Raw genomic sequence first — 24454 nt, 5'->3', positions numbered from 1 at the left:
TTGTTCCTTGTTGAGCTGCCCAGAACTGTGCTGCATTCCAGGGTGTGGGCATGCCCTTGTTCTCCCTGAAGTTCAATTTCCTCCTGGTACAGTGGGTTAATAGCTGTTGGAAAGCATTGCTGAGCTAAAAGGGTGAATATGCACAGTGTCTGGAGACTGAATGTCTTATGAGTTGCTCCCTGTGCGTGGGGTCAGACCCTCCCTCAGAGAACAGCCAGCACAGGCAAGCTCAGCTCATGAGCCTTGGCATTGCCAGCTGTGCTGTAATGGGGATCAGCTCCATGCATCCAGCAAATTTCTACTGAGGCAGTTCTGCTAGTGCCTAAAATCCCAGTGATATCATCACTTCCTGAAAATAGGGAATCTTCAAGGGCATTTGGGTGTCCAGCCCCCTTTGGTGCAGAGAGGGCTAAGGGCTGAAATCCTATGGGGAGTGGAAGCCTTGACTCTTTCTGCAGAGCACAGCCAAAGCTTCTGGGTGTTCTGGTAACACCAACACACACCAACCAGGCAGTGACCAAAGCATCACAACTGCCTGCCTGGAGGGGCTGGGGTGGGAGTCAGCAGCACAGAGAGGGGCTGAAAAAGGGTCTGAAGGCAGCGTGGCTGCACCTGGCTTGGCAGCACAGCAGGGAGGATGGAGCAGGCCTGTGCCTGCCTCCCTGATCCAGGCACTCGCTCCAGCACTGCATATTTGTATATCAGCCTGTGGAAAAATCCCTGGAGTCCCTGCACAATCAGTATTCAGCGGGCTGAAACTAATCCAGCACTCTCGGCAACTTGATATTTCTCAGTGAATCCCTGCCAGTAAATTCTGCTAAATCCCAAAGCTGGGGAAGAGAGGAACCTCTCAAGGCAGACGTTTGGAAGCTCTCTGGCTTGGCTCAACATTATAAAGACTAGATTTACAGGGCACAATGAAGTGGTCTGACTGCAAGGCTAACAGAAAACCCAAAGGGGTATTTTTTATTCACAACCTTTTTTTAAGGTATTTTCTGCCTGTGGTCCTCAGTGTTGAGGCTTTGCCTATTCAAAGTGGCTTTGTGGGAATTCACTTGCAAGCCTGGGGAGGACTGAGACCCACCTGTGTTTGGTTTCCCTTAGGATGCCCAAGCTGCACTTGTGGGACCAAATTCAGTCCTGGCTTTGTTGCTTCTGCATTGTTCTAGGGAAATGTTTAAGAACTGTTTTCCCAGTAACATCTTTTTAATATCATTTTGCAGGTACTTTTTATGCTCCCTATTGGACTCTCAGTAGGAGTTATTTCAGCCTTCCAGATCCCAGCTTTCTGCAACAACAGTAACTTACTGGCAGTATTTCTTCTGCTGTTACTGTTTGGGTAAGTGTGGAGTTCAGTTATTTAAGTATCCCTGCGCAGAATGAGGAACTGGATATTGCAGGCTGCTGCAGCTTGAAATCCAAGGGGGGAATATGTGGGCTTTTTCCTTTGACACACACTTTACAAACAGTGACAAGTTATTCCTTGCAGGAGCAGGGAGGTGAACCATTGCTGCCTGCTTTATTCAAAGCAAACCCTATGTGAGGATATGGAAATATTCAAGGTCCCAGTGACAGCCCAAGCTGTAAGCAAATGCTTACTGAACTATGGCAAAGTTCAAGAGATAGAGACATTTCAATATCAGAGAGCAAAATAAACAGCAGCACAATTCAGGAAGACTTAGTCAAACTGTCTCCCTGCCTTTGAATCCTCCCGGCCCAGTCTGTTTGTTTTCAGGTGGGGTTCCATGTTCAAAGTATGTATTGTAAACCTTTTCTCCAAATTCTAACAGACACAAAATCAGTTTTCCTTCTTTAAGCTCTGTAATGTGGAAATCTAGTCACGTGCCAAAACAGAACTGTTATGTTTTGTTCCATTCCTGGAAGAGTTCAAGGCCAAGTTGTATGGGGCTTGGAGCAACCTGGGCTAGTGGAAGGTGTGCCTGACCCTGAGAGGGGGGTGGGACTGGATGGTCTTTGAGGTCCCTTCCAACCCAAACCTTCTATGATTGTCTGATGTCTTCAGTTGTTTGCTTTCAAAGTAGCTTTTTGAGTTACTGTGGTGTTCTCTGCACTGTTGGTAATTTCTAGGTACGCATCATTTTCATGGATGTACCTGCTGGCTGGGTTCTTCAAGGAAACAGGGATGGCCTTCATCGTGTATGTCTGTGTCAACTTGTTCTTCGGCATCAATACCATTATCACGCACTCGGTTGTATTTCTGCTCTCCCAGGAAAAGGCCACGGACCAGGTAGAAGCCCTACTGATACTAAACCCCTGGTGAAACAGCAGGAGGCTTCTTGTGGGTTTGGTGGCTTTGATTGGGTCCTTTGCAGCTGGACATTAATCACGGGACTTGGGGTTCCCTACAGACAGGACACAAGTCACATACGGATCCTGCTTGTCTGTAAATCTGCACCCCCAGCAGGGAAGAAAATGGTGATGACAGAGGGGAGAACACAAAAGGAGAGAGAGAAAACTGGGGACCCTTTTTCTAGCTATCCTGGTGATGGAAAATGAAGGGCAGGAGCTGGGTGGAGATGTTTGATGGACACTTCAAAGCATTGCTGAGTTCTTGCAGCACAAACTGTGGGGAGTAACAACTAAATGTCACTGCCCTGGGCCTGATGTGCAGCATTAAGCCCAGCATCAGCTCTCTGTCATCTAGATCTGTAATGCAGTCATCTTCTCCCTGCAAGAATGAAAAATGACTTAGAGATGGTGATGACTCCCTAAAGTAAAGCCTTCTCTTAAACTGAGATATCCCTGGGATAAAATGTACACCTTACACTTAGGTTCCTTTTTTTATGGAGGGCAATTACTTTGTACAACAATAGCTGGGTTGGATTTTTCTCTCTAGCTGAACAGAGCTTATTCAGCAACCCCCTGGACTTTAGGGACATGCAGTTCTGATCATCTTTCATCCCTCTGTGCCCCAATGGCAGGGAGTCAGTCTCTTTCCAAGCTAATTTACTGCCTCTCCACTTTGCTGTGTGCACTAATCCTTTCTTTTGCTAGAGATGTACCAAACCTTTACTGTGAGACTGTGCACTGGGCTGCTTTGCCATGAATTAGCTGAAAAAGCCCTTCTAGATCTAGTAAAGACAAATCTGTTTTATGGAGATGTTTGTCCAAGGAAAACAGATAGGACAGTGCTCCAAGGGATCAGACAGCGCTGCAGGGGAGCTGTGCCATACAGTTTTGGGGGGCACAGTGCAGCTCAGTGGCAGGGTTCAGCTCTGTCCCATGGGTGGTTTCCGGGTGGCTGGAGCAGCAGTGAGGGACCACACTGGGAACTGGCTGCTGTTTACTATGGGTGATCACAACCTCAGAGCTGCCTGTTGACTTTTATGACCTTGTGCCTGTGAAACGAGCTGTCTCCAGAGCTCTTTGCTCTCAATTTATCTCTGCTCTGAGACACAAGCAAATCCCAGTGTAATTGTTACACTTCAGTCCCACAGTAAAAGCTATGAATTTATTCCATGAATAAAAGCAGTGACTGACTGTGCTGCTCTTTGTTTTTTACCAGGGCTTGCGTGATCTTGCTGAAAATTTAAGGCATGCGTTCCTTCTGTTCCCACAATTTTGCTTTGGCTATGGCTTGATTGAACTGTCGCAGGATCAGGCACTGCTGGGCTTCTTAAAAGCCTATGGAGTGGATTACCCTGACAAAACCTTTGAGCTGGACAAGACCACATCCAAGCTGTTTGCCATGTTTATCCAGGGCACTGTGTTTTTTGCCATCCGCCTTACAGTTCACGACAGGATGATTCAGAGAGTCTGGAGCAACATACTGGAGTAAGTAACATCTGGAGCCTCGCAATGAAAACAGACCAAGCCAGAGCTCAGTGGTTTCATTCTGGGCTCTCACACCATCACTGTCAATTATGAAGCCCATAAATTTCCAAGACGCTTTGCAAACATGGAGTAAGTTTCCTCTGGCAGCAGTCCCAGTAAGTGGAATATTAACTAACAGAGGTGCAGGTTACCAGAGTCCCTTGGCATTCTGTGCTGGCTGGGACTGCAGGGCTCTGGGGTTGGCGGGTGGATGTTCAGTAGTTCGGTGAGTGGTTGGTAAGAGCAGCCAGTCCATTGACAACCTCTCTTTGAATTTCCCCCTCTCCTCAAAGAGGAGTGAGAACATTCCTGTCACCTGCAATAGCAGTGTGTCCACAAGGCAGGACTTTCTCCAGCTCAGAATATTTGCTGAAAAAGAGGAAAAAAATTAGGCAGAAAGAGAACACTGGGCTTTTTAATTCCCTAAATGGAGCAAATATCAGGAAAGAACAGAACCTGTCTATCTGAGTATTTTGTGCACGCCCTGGACCTCACAGGAGGGCTGCTTAGGATCTCTCCCAAGCACAGAGGCCTCTGCTGTCTGCTTGCTGAGGGAAAGGTCCCTTTGCCCTCCCCGTAGGTTCCTGTTCGACAGAGTGCACGGCAAAGCATCACTCCTGCCCCCTGTGGAGGAGGATGGGGATGTCCAGGCGGAGAGGAGCCGGGTGGAGGCTGGCAAGGCTGACTTCGACGTGGTGCAGCTCCAGAACCTCACAAAGATCTATCACCTTCCTCACAAACGCATTGTGGCTGTGAAAAACATCAGCCTCGGGATTCCTGCTGGAGAGGTGAGCGAGGGGAAAAGGCTGTGGGCACCTTCCAGTGTCACTGTTGTCTTCTCTCCCAGCCCTTGCTGCTGTCCCAGCACAGCTGTAATGGTTTGTCCTGCTCTGACCTCTTCCTTCCTTTTCCTCATTCTTGGGGTTACAGTAGTGATGAAAGGCTCCTTGTGGATTTGGGACACCAAGTGGCAGTTTGAAGGCCCTAGAAAGAGAGGAAGTGGATGGGAATTGATGGAGCAAAATGTCTGCACACTGTGTTTGCACAGCACCCAGCACAGCACATCTTGTGGGGTCACTGGGGGTCACCAGGTGGTAAATGAAGACAGCAGAATGTGTCCAGCTGAAATTATTCACCTGAACTGCGTGGGAGACTGTGAGTCAGACCATCGTGTTTTCCCATCGGGGAAGACAAATCACTTCAGCTGAACACACATTTTCATGAATCGGGACTTAAAACTAAAGAAAAAATGATTCTTTGGTCATGTCAGTGCAGTTACTTTCCTGACAAGTGAAAAGGTAGGAGCGCAGAGAGCACCTCTGACATCCAGAGGAAGAAGGAGACCAGATTCTACCTCAAGCTGTGCAGCTGACCTGAGAAGGGGAAGCTTGGCATTAACCCTTGGTACATGATTTATTTTAATTGCCTGGATCCCACCGAGATAAAAGGATGTAGGGCGCTGGGCAAGACAGCAGCCTCACATGGAGACTGAGGCTCTGGTCTTTCTGGCAGAGGACTTTTTCTAAGCCACAACTGGCACCGAGGTCTGTAATGGCCCATCCCACCTGGCTGGTTTGGGGGGAAGGCAGTTGGATTTACTCTGTGGTGCAGCAGAGGAACAACAAAGTTATCAGGAGGTTCAATAACAAACTTTTACTACAAACTTTAGGACATAAAGGTAGAATAAGGTACTTGGCAAATTTTAAAACAACATCCAGACAAAGTAAGACACTTCACAAACGTTAACTTAGCAAACTTTTTAACTCATCCGTGGTCCACTGTTTGGGGCAGCTGATGTGGTGCCATCACCATTTCGGTGTGGGCCAAAGGCTCACTGAGGCTAAAAGGGGTGGGTGCCAGGGCAGTGCCTGTCCCACCTCTGCACAGCTCGCCCTGTTCCCCTCTCACTTCCCACCTGGTTGTTTGGAGCCAGTCAGCCATTCCTCCGCTCTCCTACAAGTTCTCTGACTTCTGGCACAATTCACCCTGCTGCTGGTGGGATTTAGGGTGCCATTCCCCACCTGTCAGCAGAAGCCCTGGCCCTGCCCACAGACCATGCACAGATACTGTCTCTGCATAAACCTTGAGGTGGGGAAGAGCCTTGGGTCGATGCTGTGCATCTGCAGTGGGCCCAGCACATAAGAACTTTCACATCAGATGGTTTGTACTAATGATATCACAATAATAGTAATTATCAGCACAATGGTGATGGCTTATGCAACACATAACTGCATTTACCCAACCTTAGTAATAAAACATGAATTTTACCATGAGATACTGGAACTGCACTACAGGGAGCCAGTTCTTAATCTTATTAATGCAGTGCATTACTGAGATTATTTGACAAAAATCTTGTGTCACATTAAGGTTTTACCAGTGACAGCCCAAACCTCACTCGCCTCATTCCCATGAGCAGCTCTGTTCCTGTCAAGGGGAGGCTTTGCACAAATGAGTTCATCAGGATTTGCTCCTGCAGAAATGCACCTTGCAGGAAAAGGAATGACTCTATTAGAGACACATCCCTGCTTCTTCACCATATTAAACAAACGGTCCTAATATAAGGCTCGGAATATTGCACCATAAACAACCTCCATTATAACATTGGTATGCACTGAGTTCCTCTGCCTCTCCCGCAATCCGTCTTGCTCAGGGGGCTGGAGAAAGAGGAGACAAGGTGCACTGAGCACTCCTCTTGGAGCAGGATTTCTGCATTGGAAATACAGCACACTTACATTTCTGCTTCTCTTTCCCACAACCCAGTGCTTTGGCTTGCTTGGTGTGAACGGAGCTGGAAAGACAACGATCTTCAAGATGCTGACGGGTGATATCGGAGCATCCAGCGGAAGGTTGCGGGTCCAGGATCATTCTGGGTATGGAAGATGTGATTTCTGGGGAAGGCACGCGAGCAAATCAACCTGAGCAGCTTTTAAGGCTGGGTGGTAAAGGAAAGGAAATGTGAAAGTCTGAAACGAAAGAAAACATTCAAAACAGAGCAAAGATAAATAAGGCAAGGAATTCATCCTTTGAAGGTGGTATGGTTGCTTCTTAGGGGGTTGCATTTTGCTGCCGTGCCTCTGCTGTTCTCAGAGCTGTTTCTTCCACTTCATTCCGTTGCAAATGGGATCAGGCTCAGATCCTCGGAGTGTGCTCCCACTTCTGATCTGGAGACCTCAAAGTGCACTTTAGCAGGCGTAGGTAAGGTGGCAGCTGTGCCACCTGAGGTGCTGCACTAACTGGAGAGCTACGTACTAGAACTGAGGGCCTGAAAGCTGGAGGTCTGCAGATTCATAGCATTTTCCTTCAAGGGTTGGGAAAGGGGGTAGGAAGCTGGAGAAAGGGGTTTTCTCACTCCTGTTTGATTCTGGAGTGCACTGGCAGTTCAGTCCACGTACAGTGACTTGCCAACTTCCTTACACAGGTCCTTGAATGACATTAGTGAGGCACACTGGTCACTCTTTGGCTACTGTCCTCAAGAAGATGCCTTGGATGACTTGCTGACGGTGGAGGAGCACATGTATTACTATGCCAGGCTGCACGGCATCCCAGAGAGGGACATCAAGGGAGTGAGTAACACTGGGGCTTGACTTGCAGCATTTGTCATTATTGAGAGCCTTTACATTAGTCTTTCAGTAGAAGTGTGCGTGGTAATTCATCTGGACATGTTATGGAAGCGGTACTCTTGCTCCATAGGTTGTACTCCAGCTTCTCCACCGGCTGAATCTGATGGCCTACAAGGACAGAGTCACCTCCATGTGCAGTTATGGCACCAACAGAAAGTTGTCAACTGCTCTGGCTCTCATTGGGAATCCATCAATCCTGCTGCTGGTGAGGAATGGGGGCCTTGCTGGGGGCAGGAGGAGCTCGTCTTTGGGCTGGCAGGGGCACTGTGACAGTGTAGCAAAGCCCCCTGAGGCACAGCTTAGGGGACACTCCCAACATGCCCATGCTTAGCCTGACAACAGAGGCATCACAGGAAACTTTAGGTGCCAGCAAACACTCAGATATTCCTTGAGGGCATAAGAGTGTGGTGACTCTGCTAGTTTCTCTGATAGCATCTTTCAGAGGTCAAAAATAGGTCTTATATTTGCCAATTAGGCTCTTTTTTCCTATCGACTAACCTGCAGAGTCTTCCAACAAAAGTGACATTCAAACCTCTAGGAGAGCAAAGGAGCAATTTCCCTCAGCATTAGAACATAAAACTTTTTTTCTAGGTTTGGCTTCCCCTTTTGTCTTGGAGCTTGCCAGTTTTTCCACGAGCTATGCCCTTGCTAAAACATACCTTTTTGTGCAGTTGTCCCACTTGCTGTGTATTGAATGTGTGCAGAGCTCTGTGAGCAGGATTCCCGACATTAAGTCTGATACCTGGTGGACATAAATCTCCCTCGGCTCAACCTGTACTGAGCCCAGCACTGCTGCCTTTGCTTCTGACCACACACTGGTGCTCTTACTGCTTTTGTGAGATAAAAGATTTGAATAAAAATAGGTAGTGGGGAAATTCCCTCTGTACTGCCTGCTGCCTGAACCCAAGCTGGTTTATTTCTGCCTCTTGTAAGCTGTTGTCCTCAACAATAGCAGCTTGTCAATCAGGAGCTGGCTGACAATTTCATCAGCAGTGCCTAAGACAGGAGATGGTATATTCTCTGTCATCTCTCACTTGCTGTCTCTCTAAGTGGAGAAATGCAACATGTGCTTCACCAGCGTAGGATAAAGAGGCACGTGGCTGTTGTTAGCTCCTTGTCTGGGGTGGTGGCTGTGGGCTTTGGGCGTTTCAAGCACTGTGGTGTAAAAAGCGCAGAGGGGTTGGTCTGAGGTGGAGCTGTCACAGCCCATCAGTTCCTTGCATCCAGCGGAGGCTGGAAGTTTCTCCAATTGTCAGGAGAGCTGTGCAGCTCCACAGGGCAGCAAGGAGGGGAAGCTCAGTCAAGCTGACCTGCTCCTGCTTGAAGGGGGTGTGGGGTATCTCAGTCAAATCCATAATGCAATTGAGGATAATCCTTGTCCCAACTCTGTACCAGTACATCCTTTTAGCAAATATAACACTGAGGATGAACCTGGAAACAGCACAAGTGTTGGGGAGGTCAGATTTTGAGTGCAAGTTTACATTCAGTCCTGTCTTTCCCAATAGGATGAACCGAGCTCTGGAATGGATCCAAATGCTAAACGCCACCTTTGGAAAATCATCAGTGAGGAAGTGCAGAACAAGTGTTCGGTGATACTCACATCCCACAGGTAGGGCTGGGGTGGCTCTGCTCCCATTTTGGGGTTGGCAGGAGGTATGGAGAGGCCCATCCCTCGCAATCCCTGTTGGTCCTTGCACAATTCCAGAGCTGTGACAGGTTTGGGGGTTTGTTGTGGCTGAATGTGGGTGCCCACAGAAACTCACAATCCTTTAGGGAAGAACAGTCATGTTCTCTGATTACTAAAACAGCCATTTTTTTTATACCTTCTCAATGACTTACTGGAGTTTCTGGGTTGGTTTTCCAGCATGGAAGAGTGTGAAGCCCTCTGTACCAGGCTGGCTATCATGGTGAATGGGAGTTTCCAGTGCATTGGCTCTTTGCAGCACATCAAGAGCAGGTCAGTAAAATGGACCTATTTCACTTTTGCTGAACCATGTATGGAGTTACTGACCTACAGCTTTGAGGGCTCAGAACATGAGACCTGTGTTAACAGGGCATCAAAATAATGACATTTTCTGGTTTATGTTTCTTACAGCACCATTGAAATTCTTTGTTAACTAATGCACTTTCTTTTCTCACAACCTTTCTTCCCAGAGACGTGTCCCCCAAAGTAATCAGTTCACTGCTGCAAATGTGAAATGCATATGTGGGTTGAACTTTTATTTTATTAGTTCTAACAATAGCTTGGCTTCTTATTAAGTTTCACTCCAGGTTAACAACCCTGACCCCATTCAAGTTGTACTCCGCCTGGATTAGATTTCCCCAAAGAGGCCATGCAAGAACTCTCAGAGGATTTTCTTTATCTGTTTCTCTTTTCTACACTGTTAATTGTGATTTACTTTTTCCTCTAGATTTGGAAGAGGATTCACTGTGAAGATGCACTTAAATAGCAACACAGTTTGCACTGAGATGCTGACAGAGTTCATGAAGTCACACTTTCCAAACACATGCCTGAAGGTAAGCAGGACAAATGCTTTCTGGAGAGGCCTTCAAAATCCCTTCAAATTAACCAAGAGGATCTTGCAAGATGGACACCTTGTAACGTATGGTGCACATGGACCTGTGCCCTCAGGGTCACACTTGCCACTGCTGTCAGCTACACGGTCCAAGGACTGCACTCCACTTCCTTGGTGGCTTAAATAACATCAGCCAAACAGCTGCAGTGATCCTGTAAGGCAGCTGCCCCAGGGATGGTCCCACAGAAGCCTGGCCTGCATGGAGACCCACTTTAGGTTCAGTGGGTAATGAGATGGTCGGGTACTTCCAGTAACTGAGTAACTGTAGAACCAGATTAACTCAGTCACGAATCCCATCCCTTGTCCCTAACAAAATGGCTCACTTGGAGCTGGAAAACGCTATGGCCACCCTGGAGCTTCCAGCTTTGGGGCTTAGTTATCCTCTCCCAGCCACAGAACCCACAGAAACTCCAAATGGGGAAACACTGGTCAATACCAGAAGATACCCCCTGCCCCTTCATTCTCTCATGGTCCATCAGATCTGTTGGCTCTTTGAAGGGAGCAACCTCTTCATGTTACCCCATCATTCCTGTTCCCACAGGATCGGCATTTCAACATGGTGGAGTACCACGTTCCAGTCTCTGCAGGAGGCGTAGCAAATATATTTGATCTCCTGGAAGGCAGCAAAGCAGCCTTCAATATCAGGCACTTCTCTGTGAGCCAGACAACGTTAGAGGAGGTAAGGAATTAAAATGTGTGACCATCCATTTAAAACTGCCAACAGGGGAGCAGACTGATGGTTACACATAATGGACTGCTGCACACAATAGACTACATTTTGAAAGGGATTTCCATCTATATTCCTCCTGAGGGTACTTTATCAGTACTACTGCCTCCAGGTACCTGTGCTGGCGCGAGGAAAATGCACACGGAAAGCTGCCCGTAGCATAAAGGATCTGTTCTTCTCTCTATCACTGCTGATTTCAGCAGCCTCGTGGGTTTGGATGAAGGGCAGGATTATGAATCACTCCCGAGTCCAGGGCTAGGCTTGCCACCAGTCCTGGAAATTTGCTTAGTTTCACTCTTTGGTTTGTAAGTTAATTTAGCATTACTCCAGACTTAACTTCGTGGTTAAGTCCTTTCCATTTTCCCTTGGAAGAACATTCCTGCTGGCACCAAAGTCTTGTAGGAAGCACATCAGCTGTAGGGATGCCACAAGGACTACCCTGTTGAGCATCAGCACCTGAAATACTAGGTTTGTCTCAGAGAGAGGAGCAGCCCTGTAGTCCTACAGACTGTGGGACAGTGATCTGGGGGAAGTTCCCCAGGTTGGTGTAATAGGGGGCAGTGGCTGCAAGAGAAATGGGCGGACAAAATGCAGGAAGCCCCAAGTTTTGTGGGATGGCAGCTTGGATTTGTGAATATGCAAATGTGATTGCAGGCAGTGTTCTAGTAAGGATACTTAGTGTATGCATTGGATACTGTTCAAAGGAAGACTGTAGGAGCGATTGTAGACACCCATCTCTGCACTCTGCAGTTGTGTGTGCACAGACAGATGGGTTTATAAAGCAATGATGGGACTGTGTTACTGTGTGATCGAAAGGAGCCTCCACTCGGGTATTACCTCGCTGGCACTGCTGGAACCTGAGCTGCAGGACAATTAGGCTTCGTGCAGGAATGTCTGCCTTTGCATCCTGGGTGTCGATTCAGCAGTACAGGAATGTGCATCCATTTATTTACATTAGCCCATGGAAGACCAACATTTGCAATTCTCAAATCCAGCGTGAAGCACGCTCTCCAGGCTCACAGTCAAATGAACAGCCAATCCTTTTTCATATTCATTCATATTATAAATTATTTATGCTGTCACGGACTGAGTGTTTTCCTTTGAAATTCTAGGTTTTCATCAACTTTGCTAAAGATCAAGAGGATCCTGATGGTGCAGACACGGGTCCTGATGTGACAGTGGACAGCTCAGACACAAGTAGCCAAGCGAGCACCATAAGCTCCATCTATTGAGGGGACCCAACCACACAGGATCATAGAACCTGGGAAAAGACCTGGCAGCCCCTCAGGGTTCTTCCAACCCTGTTTTCTGTGATTCTGGGATGGTGGGGATGAAACAGTCCCATTTTCTTAAAGTACTTTCTTTTTTTTATGCACTTAATTTGTAACTAGGAACATGGTAGGCATTTGAGTCTGGCACTTGGTTACAAATCAGACTGGTCTTTCCACAGGTTCTTTTCCCCCCAGTTCTTGTTTTGTGATCACTGTAATGCCTGTGAGGACTTAGATGGCATCACCCGCTGCTTGTGGCTGTTTGCTTACAGCAGAAATGGCTGTGATGGAGCAGAGGAGCTGTTGGCAGTGCAGGGTGTTTGACCAAAGAGCAGCCCCAGGCTGCAGAGGAAAGCCCACACTCCACTCCTTGCTCAGCAACAGACTTCCAGGGTGACCATGCCAAAGTCCCTCAGGTTTGACAGGTTCCCTGCTGGTGAGAAGGGGCTCGTGGCCTTGCCCTGCCTGCCAGGGGAGCTGTGAGGACACAGGTGTTGTGTACTGAGAGCTGCAAATGCCATTGGTGGGGGCCATCTTTGGTAATGACATAGAGCTTATCTGTATGTGTGGGTTACGTCAGCACAAATACAGTTATTTTAAAAGTTAGTGCTTCCAGTGGTTTTGGTTTGTTCCCGTAGTTTATTCCAGCTCTATGTAACTCCTCAAGTAACTCCTCTGGTGCCAGGCAGTTCCTAGCTCTTGGTACCCAGTGGAAGATCATTCCCCCACGAGCCCTTTTCTCCTCTGGGCTGGTGTTCAGGGGTGCTCTGCCACAGCTGAGGAATGGCACAGGGCAGGTGTGTTGGAATCCTCTGACACGAAGGAGTTTGCTTTCCAAGACTGTGTTTCCCTGAGTACATTAAAGGCAGCAATCACTTCCCTTGCTCAGAAAACCTCCATCTCCAAGCAGCTCTGCCTCTCTGTGTCCTCTCCAGTGACCTTCCTCCTCAACCCCACGTGGTGGCTGCCCCTATGACTCCAGAGCTGTGTTTTCCCACATAATAAGGCATCATTAGCTTCTGCTTCAAAGGCTCTGCCTGCTGGCTTTCAATGAGTCCTCTGCCTCCCTATGAGCAGCAGCCCCCAGCAGCTGAGTTCAGCACACCAGCACACACATCCTGCTTCCTCCCCCACAGAATCACTAATAGATAGAGTAGTTGAATATGATTCTTTATTATGTGTATCAGCATAAGGCCTCAAAGACTCGGGTTTGGGTCAGGGCATTGGTGTACGTGGTGCTATTCAGGCACATAATGAACTTAAACTCTGAGCTCAATAAACTTGCTGTTGCTCATGAAAGAGATTGCAGATAAAACCTTACCTTGTGAGACCGGGGGTGGCCCATACAACTTACCTGGGTTCACCCACACAATTCCAGCCAGGTGGTTTCTTTTTCCGTTTTTTTTTTCCCCCCGAAACTAATTTGAGCCAAAGGAACCTTTGATGAAAGCTGCAATGGCAGCTTTCTCATTCTAATCGTCAGAGCAGTTTTAGTTCAGCTCCTACTGATGCCTTTTGCAGGAACAGGTACTTTCAGTATCAAGGGGTTCAAGATTTTACAGTGGGATACTGATGTTCAGGGTTTAGTTGCTGCAAGGAGGTCATGAATTCTCCTTGGTCTTGGTATAAACTTCTTACTGATAGCAGGAGGAGTTTTATTATGGATTGAAGGTATTGTCAAGCCTTGAATTATGCCTCAACCTGCTGACTGTAATTAAAACTGGGATTCAGCTTCTTTCCAGAATGCATTTGACACCTGCAGTTTATAAGTAACTGAAAAAGCTGCCCAGACATCCATTGTAGCTTCTATTATTATGTCTCCAGCTCTGCAAAGGCTCTTTTTTCTCATTTTCATTGCATATCTTACACAGATCACAGTATAAAATTAAGCTTTTCCCTAATGGAGGGCTTGTGCTCCCTGCAAAGGACTCGGAGCATGAATGCCAATGATTTAAATGCAGCCTTGTAATACCAATCAGAGTATTATTTTATTATGTCGATGGCTTTGCAACTGCCAGTGAAAGATGGATCTTCAGACTCTGTCCAGATGTACTTTACATGTAATTGAGGGAGACTGATACAAAGCTATTCTTTTGTCCCTTTAGAGCCTACTAATCAAACAAAAAAAAAAAAAGGGAAGTGATTCATTGGAATACTTCAGCAAGTTGCAATTTAATTGAGTAAAATAGTTTTGAGGAGGGAAAAAAAAGCAAAAAGCATCCTTTGAATTTCCACCCAATTCTGGCATTAATAGAAACATCTGCTCCGTGTGAAATGTGTCAGGGCCATGATATACACTCCCTGTTCTCACTTGCAGGTAGAAATAAACCATCTGCTGTTGCAATCAAGTCTGTAGGTATTGGTCCAAACAAGCCCGAGTTTACATCCTGGAGGGAATTTAACTGAGGCCCATGGAGAAGCACTTACAACTGTTTAGGGGGGTTGAAGCATCTGGCAAGGTGGTTGTATATCACGTCACCAGGGGCTGAATTACCTTTTGTGCCACATTACAAACATCCCTGTTCCCTGCAGAGCCTCAGATTCATCCTGTCCCTTTCAGGTGTGGGACATGCTCCAGCCTCAATTCCGAGGCAAAACACATGCAAGCTGATACTATCCTGCCTCTGCACACCAGCTGCAGGCTTCTCATCACCTCTTGTCTCCCTGAGCAGGGCCCGTTGTGGTTCCAGGGGTGGCCAGGAATGCAGAGCCTGGACTAAAAGGCAGCTGCTGAGGATGTGTCTGAGGGGTTGTCAGCAGGCTGTGCACGGCCTGGGAAGGACGGGGTCACTCCCCTGTCTTTAGCACTCACCGTCATCTTCCCCTGTGGGTGTCACGGCAGGTGCCTTGTCAGTCCTCTCTGGATCCCCCCAGAAATTTTTGCTTTACATAACTCTGCTTTCCAAAAAACCCAAGCAGCCAACGAGCTCCCTCCTCCCTCTGGCCTGGACAGGGAGGTAAGACTGCTGAACACACTGACCCAGCAGTGCTCTGTGTACCACGGCACGGCTCCTCTCCAGGAGCTGCAGTCCGGGGGGAAAACAAGCTTTTCGTCTCACTCCTTTGATGCAATTTCACCTCAGCCACTCTCATAACCCTTGTTAGAGGCAGCAGTGCTGGGGCAAGCCCTGCCAGAGCGGTCACACAGCCCCCGTGTGTTAAATGGAACGGCACGGGCCTCAACCGAGCTTCATTTAGAACTGCTCTGACACGTTACAGACACGAGGTGTAGGCAGTGCAGGTGCTGAACAGGGTCAGGGAGTCAAGGAGGAATTTCAGAACTGGTTGTGTGCATTGTGAGGCTGATTGAAGTCAGTTTTGTAATTGGAGCTGTGGACTTGGAGACAACGACTCAAATCTCCATCCTGGCTCTCCTTCATTTACGGCTTTGTGCTGTTGATGAGAGCAGGTGCTTCTACAGCTTGATCCTTGCTTAGCTTTGGTCTCTATGCCAGTGACCACCGAGGGCTGACTTCAAAGGGTCAGAGAGGGCCTGGCAGGGCCGAGGAAAGCTGTCCAGAAGGGCCAATGTTAAGCAAAATACTGTAAATATAAATTCAGGGTCTAATGGGATTTTTTTTTTTGTCCTTTCATGAGAGCTGCAGGAGTGGTTTTGTTACTGGGTCCTTTCAGAAAACATGTTTACAAACAAAAACTCAGTGGCTAGTAAAGCACAGGAGCTGGTGGTGCCCACAGACCCGCTGCCTCTGTGGAGTCACTGCTCGGATCCAGAATTTGCAGAATCCAAGCTCGTAATAGGCTCAGGATGTGCCCCAGCCTGTTGTAGGAGCTTTGACTTCCTTCCACTGCTGCAGCTTCACTGAATCTGCTATGAGACTTTCTAGCTTTTTACAAGCCAAGAAAAATGTATGCCTCTGCACTTAATAGGGGAAGGGTTATTTTGTGAGCTGCTGGAGGAAGAAAAATGGGTTTTGGATGGCAACAGCACATAACATGATTTTACTCTCTTTTTTTTTCAGACAACAGCTGTGATCTTGCATAGCTATAACAAAGTATCAGCAGCATATTAAAAGAGAGCACAACAGAGAAAAGAAGCAGTGGGGAATGACAAAACAAAAATTGAATTCACTAAGATTATTATTCCATGACAGTATTTAAATAAAAAAAACCCACTCTAATTAATTTAGTTGTTCAGGGAGAGGGTGGAAAGAAGGAAGATGGCACTAAAATAGTAAGAACAACATTAGTAAGGGGCACAGCCAGCGTGTGCTGTTGGCTCTGTTCGTCCCACCACTTGCATCCATGGTGCTGGTAATGAGGGAGGACGATCAGCCCCACGGTGCTGGGGAGCAGCAGAGGGAGTGCAGCCAATTTTGGGCCAGACCAGGCTCCTCAAAACATCTGTGGCAGGGGGGAAGCTGCACAAAACCACCCCAAGGGGTATCAGTATTTTGGGACCGGAGCCTGACCCACACCATGTTACAATCCTGCAGCACCCGCACGCTGGCACGTGCCAAAATGGGAGAGTTACAGCGGCCACATGGAGCTCAGGATGGAGGAAACAGATACTTGTGCTTGCAACCCACGGAGCAACGCTTGAAACCAGGCACTGCTCCCCAGTGCTTGGTTCCTGGGCATGCAGCCCCCAGTTCAGTGCTGATTGCTGCTGGAAGACACCGCTGGAAACAGGCCATTGCCAGGGAGAGCAGTGGTGAGGGCCCCGTGCTGGGAGGCGAGAGCAGGAAATGGCAGTGCTCCCACAAGCTGGGAGGCTCAAAGCAACAATCCCACCCTCTACCCCAGCCTCCAGATTAAGCAGCAAGTCTTTCAGTAGATCAGCATGTTGGGTGGAAATGAAGTGTATCTTAGGAAGAGCTCAGGTCTTCACTAACTCCAAAGAAAGAAACAGGAAGGGCATGACAGAATTTATGGTAACACACATGAGATAAAATCCAAGTGAAGACACCGTTTTCATCGAGACTCTTGCTTCCCTTAGCAGGTCAGGGTGAGCTCCCAGCCCTCTCCTCTCTGTGTCCCAGCTGCCAGCTGAAGGGGTTTTACCCAGCCCTCTGCCTCAGTGTGTGCTGCTGTTTCACAGCCAGAGACAAATGGAGGCACATCCAGTGTGTGACAGGGAGGACGAAGCGGGATGATCTGCCTCTCCATAACCAGACCCAGCTGGATTATTCCTGTGCAAGACAGCAATGAATTTAAGTTAAAATTATACCAACCAGATTGAAATGCAATTAAAGGAGTTCCCTTAGGGTTGCACATCCAATTAGTGGAGCACCTTTAATTACACCAGTGCAGACACGTGCCGAGAGGACCACCAGCACGGAGATGAGGCCTGCCTGGTGACCCACATCCATGGGGGCTCCAGAGGAGTTATGCCTGGGTTTCCACCAACACGGGTGACCTGCTCCCCCACTGGGGAAAAGCCCCTGGGCTGGCCCAGCCTGGACTAGGAGCAAGGCAGAGGAGAAATACAGAAACCACTTTCAGCTTTGTAAGAGCAATTGTCTCTAGCACACAGTTTCTGGAAAGCAATTAATATCCAGGTGCTTCTAAAAGGTAAGAGTTCTTCCCAGTTTTTTGTACATGAGGTTTCCCTCTTGCAGTGTCTGAAAATACCCTGCTCTGAGGAACTGTGGAAGCTGAAGCATCAGAGTTGACTTTGATAAGAAAACTCATTAAAACACTAACAGTGCAAATATTAAGAATTGCCAGAAACACCAAAGCACTTCTAGGTGTCCCTCAGCCATCTCCAGGGAGTTTTGTGAGGTAGAAGAACTAAAAATACCTTCCCACCTGTAGCCTTGAGCATAACAGCACCTCCAAAGCAGCCAGTGGGTGTGACTCAGGAGTGTGGTCCTCGTTAGGAGCATTAGTCCCTGTCAAAGCCTACAGTCTGGCTGCTCTGAATTATTCCTGTTTAAAATCCTGTCAAAGAGAGAAAATAAAGCTGAAGGAGACTCTCCTTTGCCCATTGTAGCACCAAGCCTGAGGGCTGGTGTGTGTCAATAATCCCTGGGACCCAATTTTAATGCAAAAAATCATGTCACCTTGCACCAGATGGTGCCCTCAGGTCAGTACTGACAGGGGTACAGGAGCAGGTGCTCCACACATCTTCACATGCTCCTCCTCAAGTGTTCCTTTAAGCACCCTCAAAAGTTGAGACCGTAGGCTTAGTGGGATTAACAATGATAATCATTCCCATCCATCACTGCAAAGCAGGCTGTGGAGCTGCTGAATCCGTTCTGCTCCAGGAACTCGGGAAATCGACGCCGTACCTGAGCAGCCAGGCAGGGGCAGCTCCAGGCTTGCTGTAAAGAGGAACAGAGCGATTGCTCAGGCTCACTTCCTTATTCATTTTTTTTATGAGCCCTCAGAGCCTCCCTAGGAATTATCAAAGCCTCTCCAAGGAGGGCAGAGCCGCAAAGGGAGCGTTTATTCACGGGCTGGTGCTTCACGCTGCGATAACCCTCTGTGTGAACAAACTGGAGTGGCTGTACGGGTCTCCTCCCTCACGTGGGCAGTGAGGCCTCTCCTTTAACCTGCCTTCTGCACCTTCAGCATTTGACCACCCTCACTACAGACTCATAAGTGGCTTTTTTCCCCTATAATCAGCTCTTTGCCATGCATCATTGATTGGCAGCAAAGGCAAAGCTTGTATGTTCGTTACAAACTACCCTGATGCTCTGTCTGAGGGAGCCTCCTGCTCCCCAGGGTTGCATTACAAACTGGGATGTGTGAAATCGAGCAGGATTAGGGAATACCACGACATTTAAGCAATGGGGACCTTCACTGGGAGGATTTGGGCTGAAAACCAGGCAGGGTCCAAGACTGTGCAACCTCCAAAGGTCCTTAATGTGCCAGAGCTGGGCCCCCAGATACTTGCAGGGACAGAGATGTTGGAGAAGGCTCAGCTGTGGCCAGCTGGAGGAAGAATGGGATGGTTTGCTCCATGCCTGCTGCCCTGCTTTTCCTGACAATGGAGGCAGCAGAGCCAAGGCATGCAGTTTCACATCAAGTTCATATTGCAATCATTCCAGAAATCCCACGTGCCAGAATGACATAATTCTGCCACCACACAGAAGAATGTAATTATTGGGTGTCAGTGGGGCTTCAGACCTGACTTGTGAGAGCAAGAAATCTTCACAGCTCCCTTGGAGAGTCTAGATGTTATAGGGGTTATGTTTCCGCTGTGAATATCCTACAGGGGTGATTTCAAGGCTTGAAACCAGCTCACACGTGACACTAATACAGTGTCCCTCTGAACAATATAGCACCCCTTCTCCTGCCAAGGTAAATGGGAGAGGCTAAGTTTCTTTATTACTCATCAGCCTGATAAATCAAAGCTACTGTGCTGTACTTCCCTCCCACCCCCTCTGGCGTCTCTGAGCTCTGGCTGAAGCAGAAATCACGGGATGAGCTCGCTTGGGCTATGTAAGGGAGCACACCAGCCCAGGTGGTTATACGAGTTCTTGAAATCACCTTAGGAAATGGGAAGCTGTTTTTCCATCCACCTAGGCTGTGACATTCAGAGGTGCTCAGCACGCATCTGATGAAAACAGGAGGGTCTGTGCCACTGGGCTTTGCCATCCCCATGGGCCTGTTTGCAGAATGGGGCAGGAAAAAGGAGCCTGTTGGGCTTGGGCAGCTCAAGGCTGCATGGTCCCTGCAGCAGGATGGGGCAGCGTGGAGAGCTGCTGGTATCACAAAGCATCCCACTTCACTTGGAGGGATTATAGGGAAATCAGAGCACAAACACAGGGGTTGGTGCTTATACCATGGTACGTTGGAGTGACAGAGCCTGATAACTTGGAGGGGAGGCTGTGATGGCATCGGCAGCCACCAGTTCCAGCACCCTTCCCTGCAGAGGCTGGAGCAGCCAGCTCTGCCCCTGGCCAAAGGGAAACCACCCCGTAGCTGTCAGGTCAGAATGGTGTTTCTTTGGCAGTTTATAGCAATCCTATTTGTGGATTAAAACACAGCCGTCAAGGCAGCTCGTGTGGGATTTACGACATGGCCTCAAAATGCAGAAGAAAAGGAAAGCTGAACTCTCCTTTGATGTTTGCAAGTGTAACCTGCAGACCTGAGCTGAACACACTGTAAATAAGGATCATTAATCATCAGCTAAGCGGCACACGGTTGCTGTTATTTATTATAACAACATAAATCACCCGGAGCTGCTATCATGTAAATTTGGATTTAGTATGGATTAGTATGGAGAGTATCCTTACCTATTTACAACATACATACCTTTACTTGTAAACACATAGAGATGTGCCATGGTTTTTGTTCCTTAAGCTTCCTCCAGTTAGTAAGCAAGTCAGGAAAACGCTCTGGGAGCTCCGCACGTGAGAGATTTCCAAAGGTTCAGGTCAAGCTGCAGCCCAGAAAAATCTGTCTTGTGATGACACAGTGAGTTGGCACTGAGGGGAGAAGTAAGACCAGGAGCTCTGGGACATGTTTCAGAGGGGCAGCTCTGTGCACCACCCCCAGCCCTTCCTCTGCAGGGCCCTTCCCAGAAACTGCCCTGCATCCATGTATCACTGCAGTAACCTCACAGACTTCCTCACTTCTTTTATTTGCAGCTCAGCTCTGGCTTTCACTTTTAAGAAGCACGAGGCATGGGTTTTGTGGGATGCTGGAGCCCTCTGCTCCTGCCTTTGGAAGGAAGACTTAGCAGGGAAGGAGCATTTTAATTTATATTAAGGGAGCATTAACCACACTTTTCATATTCTCCAGGAATGCCAGCTGTACTCCTTGCCGATGTATTAATTTGAATTTGTTGAAGCTAAAAGGTGGGGCTGACATCCTCATGCACCACAGCAAGACCAGTGGAGGCACCAGTATGACCATACCAGGTGTTTTGGGTGTGGAGCTCATGTCAGAGCTGGAGATGTGGCCCCATCCCTCTCCACAGATCATTTCTAAGTGTGGTGACAACAGAACTTCACCCCACAGGGATCCTCATCTCGGTGCTCAGGCACAGCAGCTGTCTCTGCCCTCGAGCACTCAGGTGTAGTTAGGGGGTCCATTCTACCCCCCAAAAGGACTTGAATTCTTTAAAATGAGGCAGGTTTGCTGTTAAGAAGTCACAGCAAATTTCTCCCCACAGTCCTGGGAATCTGTTTTATCCTGATGAAGCTGGAGGTGCTGAGCCTTGACTCAGGATGCAGAGATCCCTGACCGACCCCATGGAGGTCACCAGTGCTGCTTTAGCTGGAGATTTGTCCTGATTAAGAAAGAGACCTTGATATCTGGGAAACAGAGATCAGAACAATCAGGGGTTTGCATTTTTAAAATGTAACTGCAAGGGAAATAAAAAGAATGTTATTTTTTGGGCCGGCCCAAAGATTTCCCACAGGCTTGAAGCTGCAGTGATACATTTAACAACAGGCTCATAAGTCCCAGGTAAAGAACAAAAGCAATGATGCACCTGCATCCTGACTCCACTGGGTCCAAAAGTGCAAGTAATTGCCTTTAATTGGCTCTGTTGTTTTTAACCTGTTTTGTGTGTGCCAGATGAACAGACATCAAACCAGGGAGAATTTCTCTAAGTGTTGAGCCAGAGCTGAGGTTTGCATAAATTAAAATTGGGTTAATTATAATAACTCTAGTACAATAGGGATAGTGTAATAAGACTAATTAGAATGGGGCTAATATGAGGGTTCAAGCCACAGCAGCCACTGTACAAAACACTCACCCAGGTTCTTCAGAGGTTTCCCTGGACTTGTATCCCACTCGACTCAGGGGCAATCCAACATCTAAAAGCCTCTGCAGAGCTCTGACTGCGTTTTCCTGAGCATCCACGCTCGCCTCGCACCGACCATATGTCTGTCTCTGTCTGCTAGCAGATTGCACCAAATATTTTCCTTTTCTACCGTGGCTGAGCAAACAAACACCATCTGCGGGGCTCCTCGAGGGAAATCCCGTCCCCTCTGTGCCTGCGGGGAGGCAGCCGCGCGTGTCCGTGGGGCTGACGCTTCTGCACCCGGACCCTGGGACAGGAACCTCTCCCTGCTCCTCAGCTCTGCCCATCCGCCGAGCTGAGCTGAGACCTGACAGCTGGCATACATTTTAATTCAGGTTTTATTACAGGAAGGCTGAGCCCTGTCAGAGCAGACTGCCTAGCGATGACCCAGGCTCGTGGGGCTGCCTTGGGGCAGTGGGAGATGGAAAAGGGTGAGAAGGCTTTTTTTTGGTTGGCTCTGCCTTGGATGTATCCATGCTGCCGGGGGCTTTGGGCATTTTCCAGCCATGCTCAAATCCCTGGCCCAGGCCTGATTTTTAGTCTGCCTTGGCATGCTTAGGATGAGAGGTCTGGGAGGGCAGCTGATGGGGGATGGAAATTATTCCTTGTTCAAGCCTTTATTCCTTTGGTAGGTAAATCTCCTGGGTGGCACTGCTTGATATGGAGGGTCTGTGCCATCCATGCATGCAGCCCAGCACTGGTGCAGGGAAGCACCAGCAGCTGCTGAAGCAAAGGTGTGAATGTGGTCCCCAGCTGGGCACAGTTTTTTTTTCCTGCTTTGCTGTTCTCTGTTATTTGCCTTTCTGCAGGAAACCCCTTTTCTGGTAAAATCAGAAGGGTAGTCTCAATTTTGTAAAATCCTCTGCAGTTTTGACCCATGTGGCCATTCTCAGAGGTCCCCTGCCGGGTGATGGGCCCAGCAGGTGCAGGTGTAAATTACCTGTCACCTCGGCTGCTTTTCCACTCGCGCTTCTGCAGAGCTGGGTCCAGAGCTTGTACTCTGACCAAATCTTTTGTACAAGTGCCCTTTGGATTTAGCAATTCGCACGGTGAAAGCAGAACCAATGAACCACAGGCTTCTCTGCCGCTGCTTTTAATTAAAAATGCCATGTCTAACACCAGCAGATGTTCCTGCTACTGAGGCTCAACGAATTATTTAATGCTATGTAATGCAATGCTGACTGCGCTGCTTAGTCTGAAAGTGTAACAGACTTTTTTATTATTATTATTATTTCCTTTTGAGGATCAAATCCCTCAATATTTGAAATCCTAAAACTTGCTAGTCTAATGGCTCTAGCCAATTACTGCACCAAATGGTCTCAGCAGCGCCGTGTCTTTCAAGTCAGAGCTGCAGCCCATGATGCCTCTGCGACCACGGTGAGCTCTCAGGGCCTTGGATGCACAGCAAAATTGGCCTCAGAGGGGCGGCACTAGTAGCAAACTAAGCCTGTTAAAGGCTTTGATTCAGACATTTGGGGAAAGAGGGAATTCAAAGCATCAGGCTGTTCCTCTTCCCATTTTTTTTCCAGTCTTCTGATGAAGCGGATCCATTCTGTCACTTGTGGTGGCCGCTCAGCATGTCAGAGCTGAGCACCCTTTCCTGGTGGGGTAGTCCCAGGATGTGCTCTGCATTCAGGTGGATGGGAGGAGAGGGACCCCCTCTTCCCAGGTGCTTTGGCTCTTTTAATCCCCAGGAAACCGGCTGACTTGTGAGACTCGATGGAACCGCCTCCCTCTGCTCTCGCTCCTTCCCATTACATGATGAATCACGTAATAATTGTATATTTGTTGAAAAAACAGCTGGAGAACTTCGCTAAATGAATAAAATATCAGGTACCGGTGTATTTACATAAAAAGGTCTTTACCAGATGGGCAGCACCTTGAAATGAAGCACGAGGTAGACGAGGATGTTTTACCTTCCCCGTCAGCCGCCGAGCCCAGCCCATCCTTCAGCGCGGGTTTTGCTGTGAAGCTCCGCATTGTTTGGAAATCACATTAACAGTTTAGCACGGCGGAGATGATCGTTGCCTCAGCGGGGCACGGAGCTGATTCATGCACGTACCCAACGCCGCTGTCTCACTATATCACACCGCTGCCGAAACCGCTTTACTGGCTTTCTGTCATGCAACAAATTTATTTTAAAGTGTGTGGGCCTTATACTGCCTGGAATGGCTTTAGTTGTACTTTAAATACTGCATAAACCAAATTTAGAGATGTATTTCTTGCTTCCCTCTGTTCCCTGCATCATTTTTTTCGCTCCTGACTGTCCAATTGGTAGCAGTAATTCACTGCAGAGGAAGACGTTTCTTAGATTTCCGAGAGCGCCAACTCCTTAACCTTTATGAAATTAAGGAGAATGAATCACTCGTGACTTTTACATCTTTCTCGAACACAAGTATTTGTTAGCTTCAGGCTGCCCAGGGCAGTGCTTTGGCTCAGTTTAACTTAGTTGTAAATGTTTGTAAATTCCCACATAATGTCTCAGCACAATGGAGACTGTGCGTGCACACGTGGATTTATTGGGAGAGACACTAAACATATTTCAGCTGGAGGGAAGGAAGATGAGGCACTTATCTGGTTTACTGTCCTATACAGTATATATTGGCATCTCATATTTTGTGAACATAAATGCCAGGTTGACTCAAGAGATCTGTGGATCAAGTGTTGTTTGTAACCTGCTCTGAATGCTTCAAATTGCATTAAAG

The 24454-nt window shown here is 48.0% G+C and overlaps 1 protein-coding gene and 1 long non-coding RNA gene across 3 annotated transcripts in view; one reads left to right on the top strand and one right to left on the bottom strand.

The window, feature by feature from the left end:
* ABCA12 (ATP binding cassette subfamily A member 12) overlaps window positions 1-13381 on the top strand; it is an 83038-nt gene extending 69657 nt beyond the window's left edge. The window contains exons 43-54 of the mRNA XM_017828486.1: window positions 1224-1339; window positions 2089-2248; window positions 3527-3795; window positions 4415-4622; window positions 6595-6704; window positions 7253-7397; window positions 7525-7659; window positions 8960-9063; window positions 9319-9411; window positions 9866-9971; window positions 10572-10709; window positions 11870-13381. Of these exons, the coding sequence (XP_017683975.1) occupies window positions 1224-1339; window positions 2089-2248; window positions 3527-3795; window positions 4415-4622; window positions 6595-6704; window positions 7253-7397; window positions 7525-7659; window positions 8960-9063; window positions 9319-9411; window positions 9866-9971; window positions 10572-10709; window positions 11870-11989 (1704 nt within the window). The 3' untranslated portion in view covers window positions 11990-13381. The remainder of the gene's footprint in view (window positions 1-1223; window positions 1340-2088; window positions 2249-3526; window positions 3796-4414; window positions 4623-6594; window positions 6705-7252; window positions 7398-7524; window positions 7660-8959; window positions 9064-9318; window positions 9412-9865; window positions 9972-10571; window positions 10710-11869) is intronic.
* A 397-nt stretch (window positions 13382-13778) lies between these two features.
* LOC108503969 lies at window positions 13779-22667 on the bottom strand. 2 transcript variants are annotated; one of them, XR_001876949.1, is made up of 5 exons: window positions 21702-22667; window positions 20252-20424; window positions 18052-18312; window positions 17790-17929; window positions 13779-17178 (listed from the first exon to the last, which is right to left on the bottom strand). It is a non-coding gene; the product is annotated as an uncharacterized LOC108503969 (long non-coding RNA). The 2 variants fall into 2 exon arrangements; XR_001876950.1 differs by having other exon boundaries at window positions 17798-17929.
* Between the last annotated feature and the right edge of the window lie 1787 nt (window positions 22668-24454).

This window comes from Lepidothrix coronata, unplaced genomic scaffold (genome assembly GCF_001604755.1).
Source record: "Lepidothrix coronata isolate B3197 unplaced genomic scaffold, Lepidothrix_coronata-1.0 Scaffold149, whole genome shotgun sequence".
In the NCBI taxonomy this organism is placed as follows: domain Eukaryota; kingdom Metazoa; phylum Chordata; class Aves; order Passeriformes; family Pipridae; genus Lepidothrix; species Lepidothrix coronata.
The sequence above is the reverse complement of the archived record's forward strand: the minus strand, read 5'-3'. Positions and strand labels throughout refer to the sequence as shown.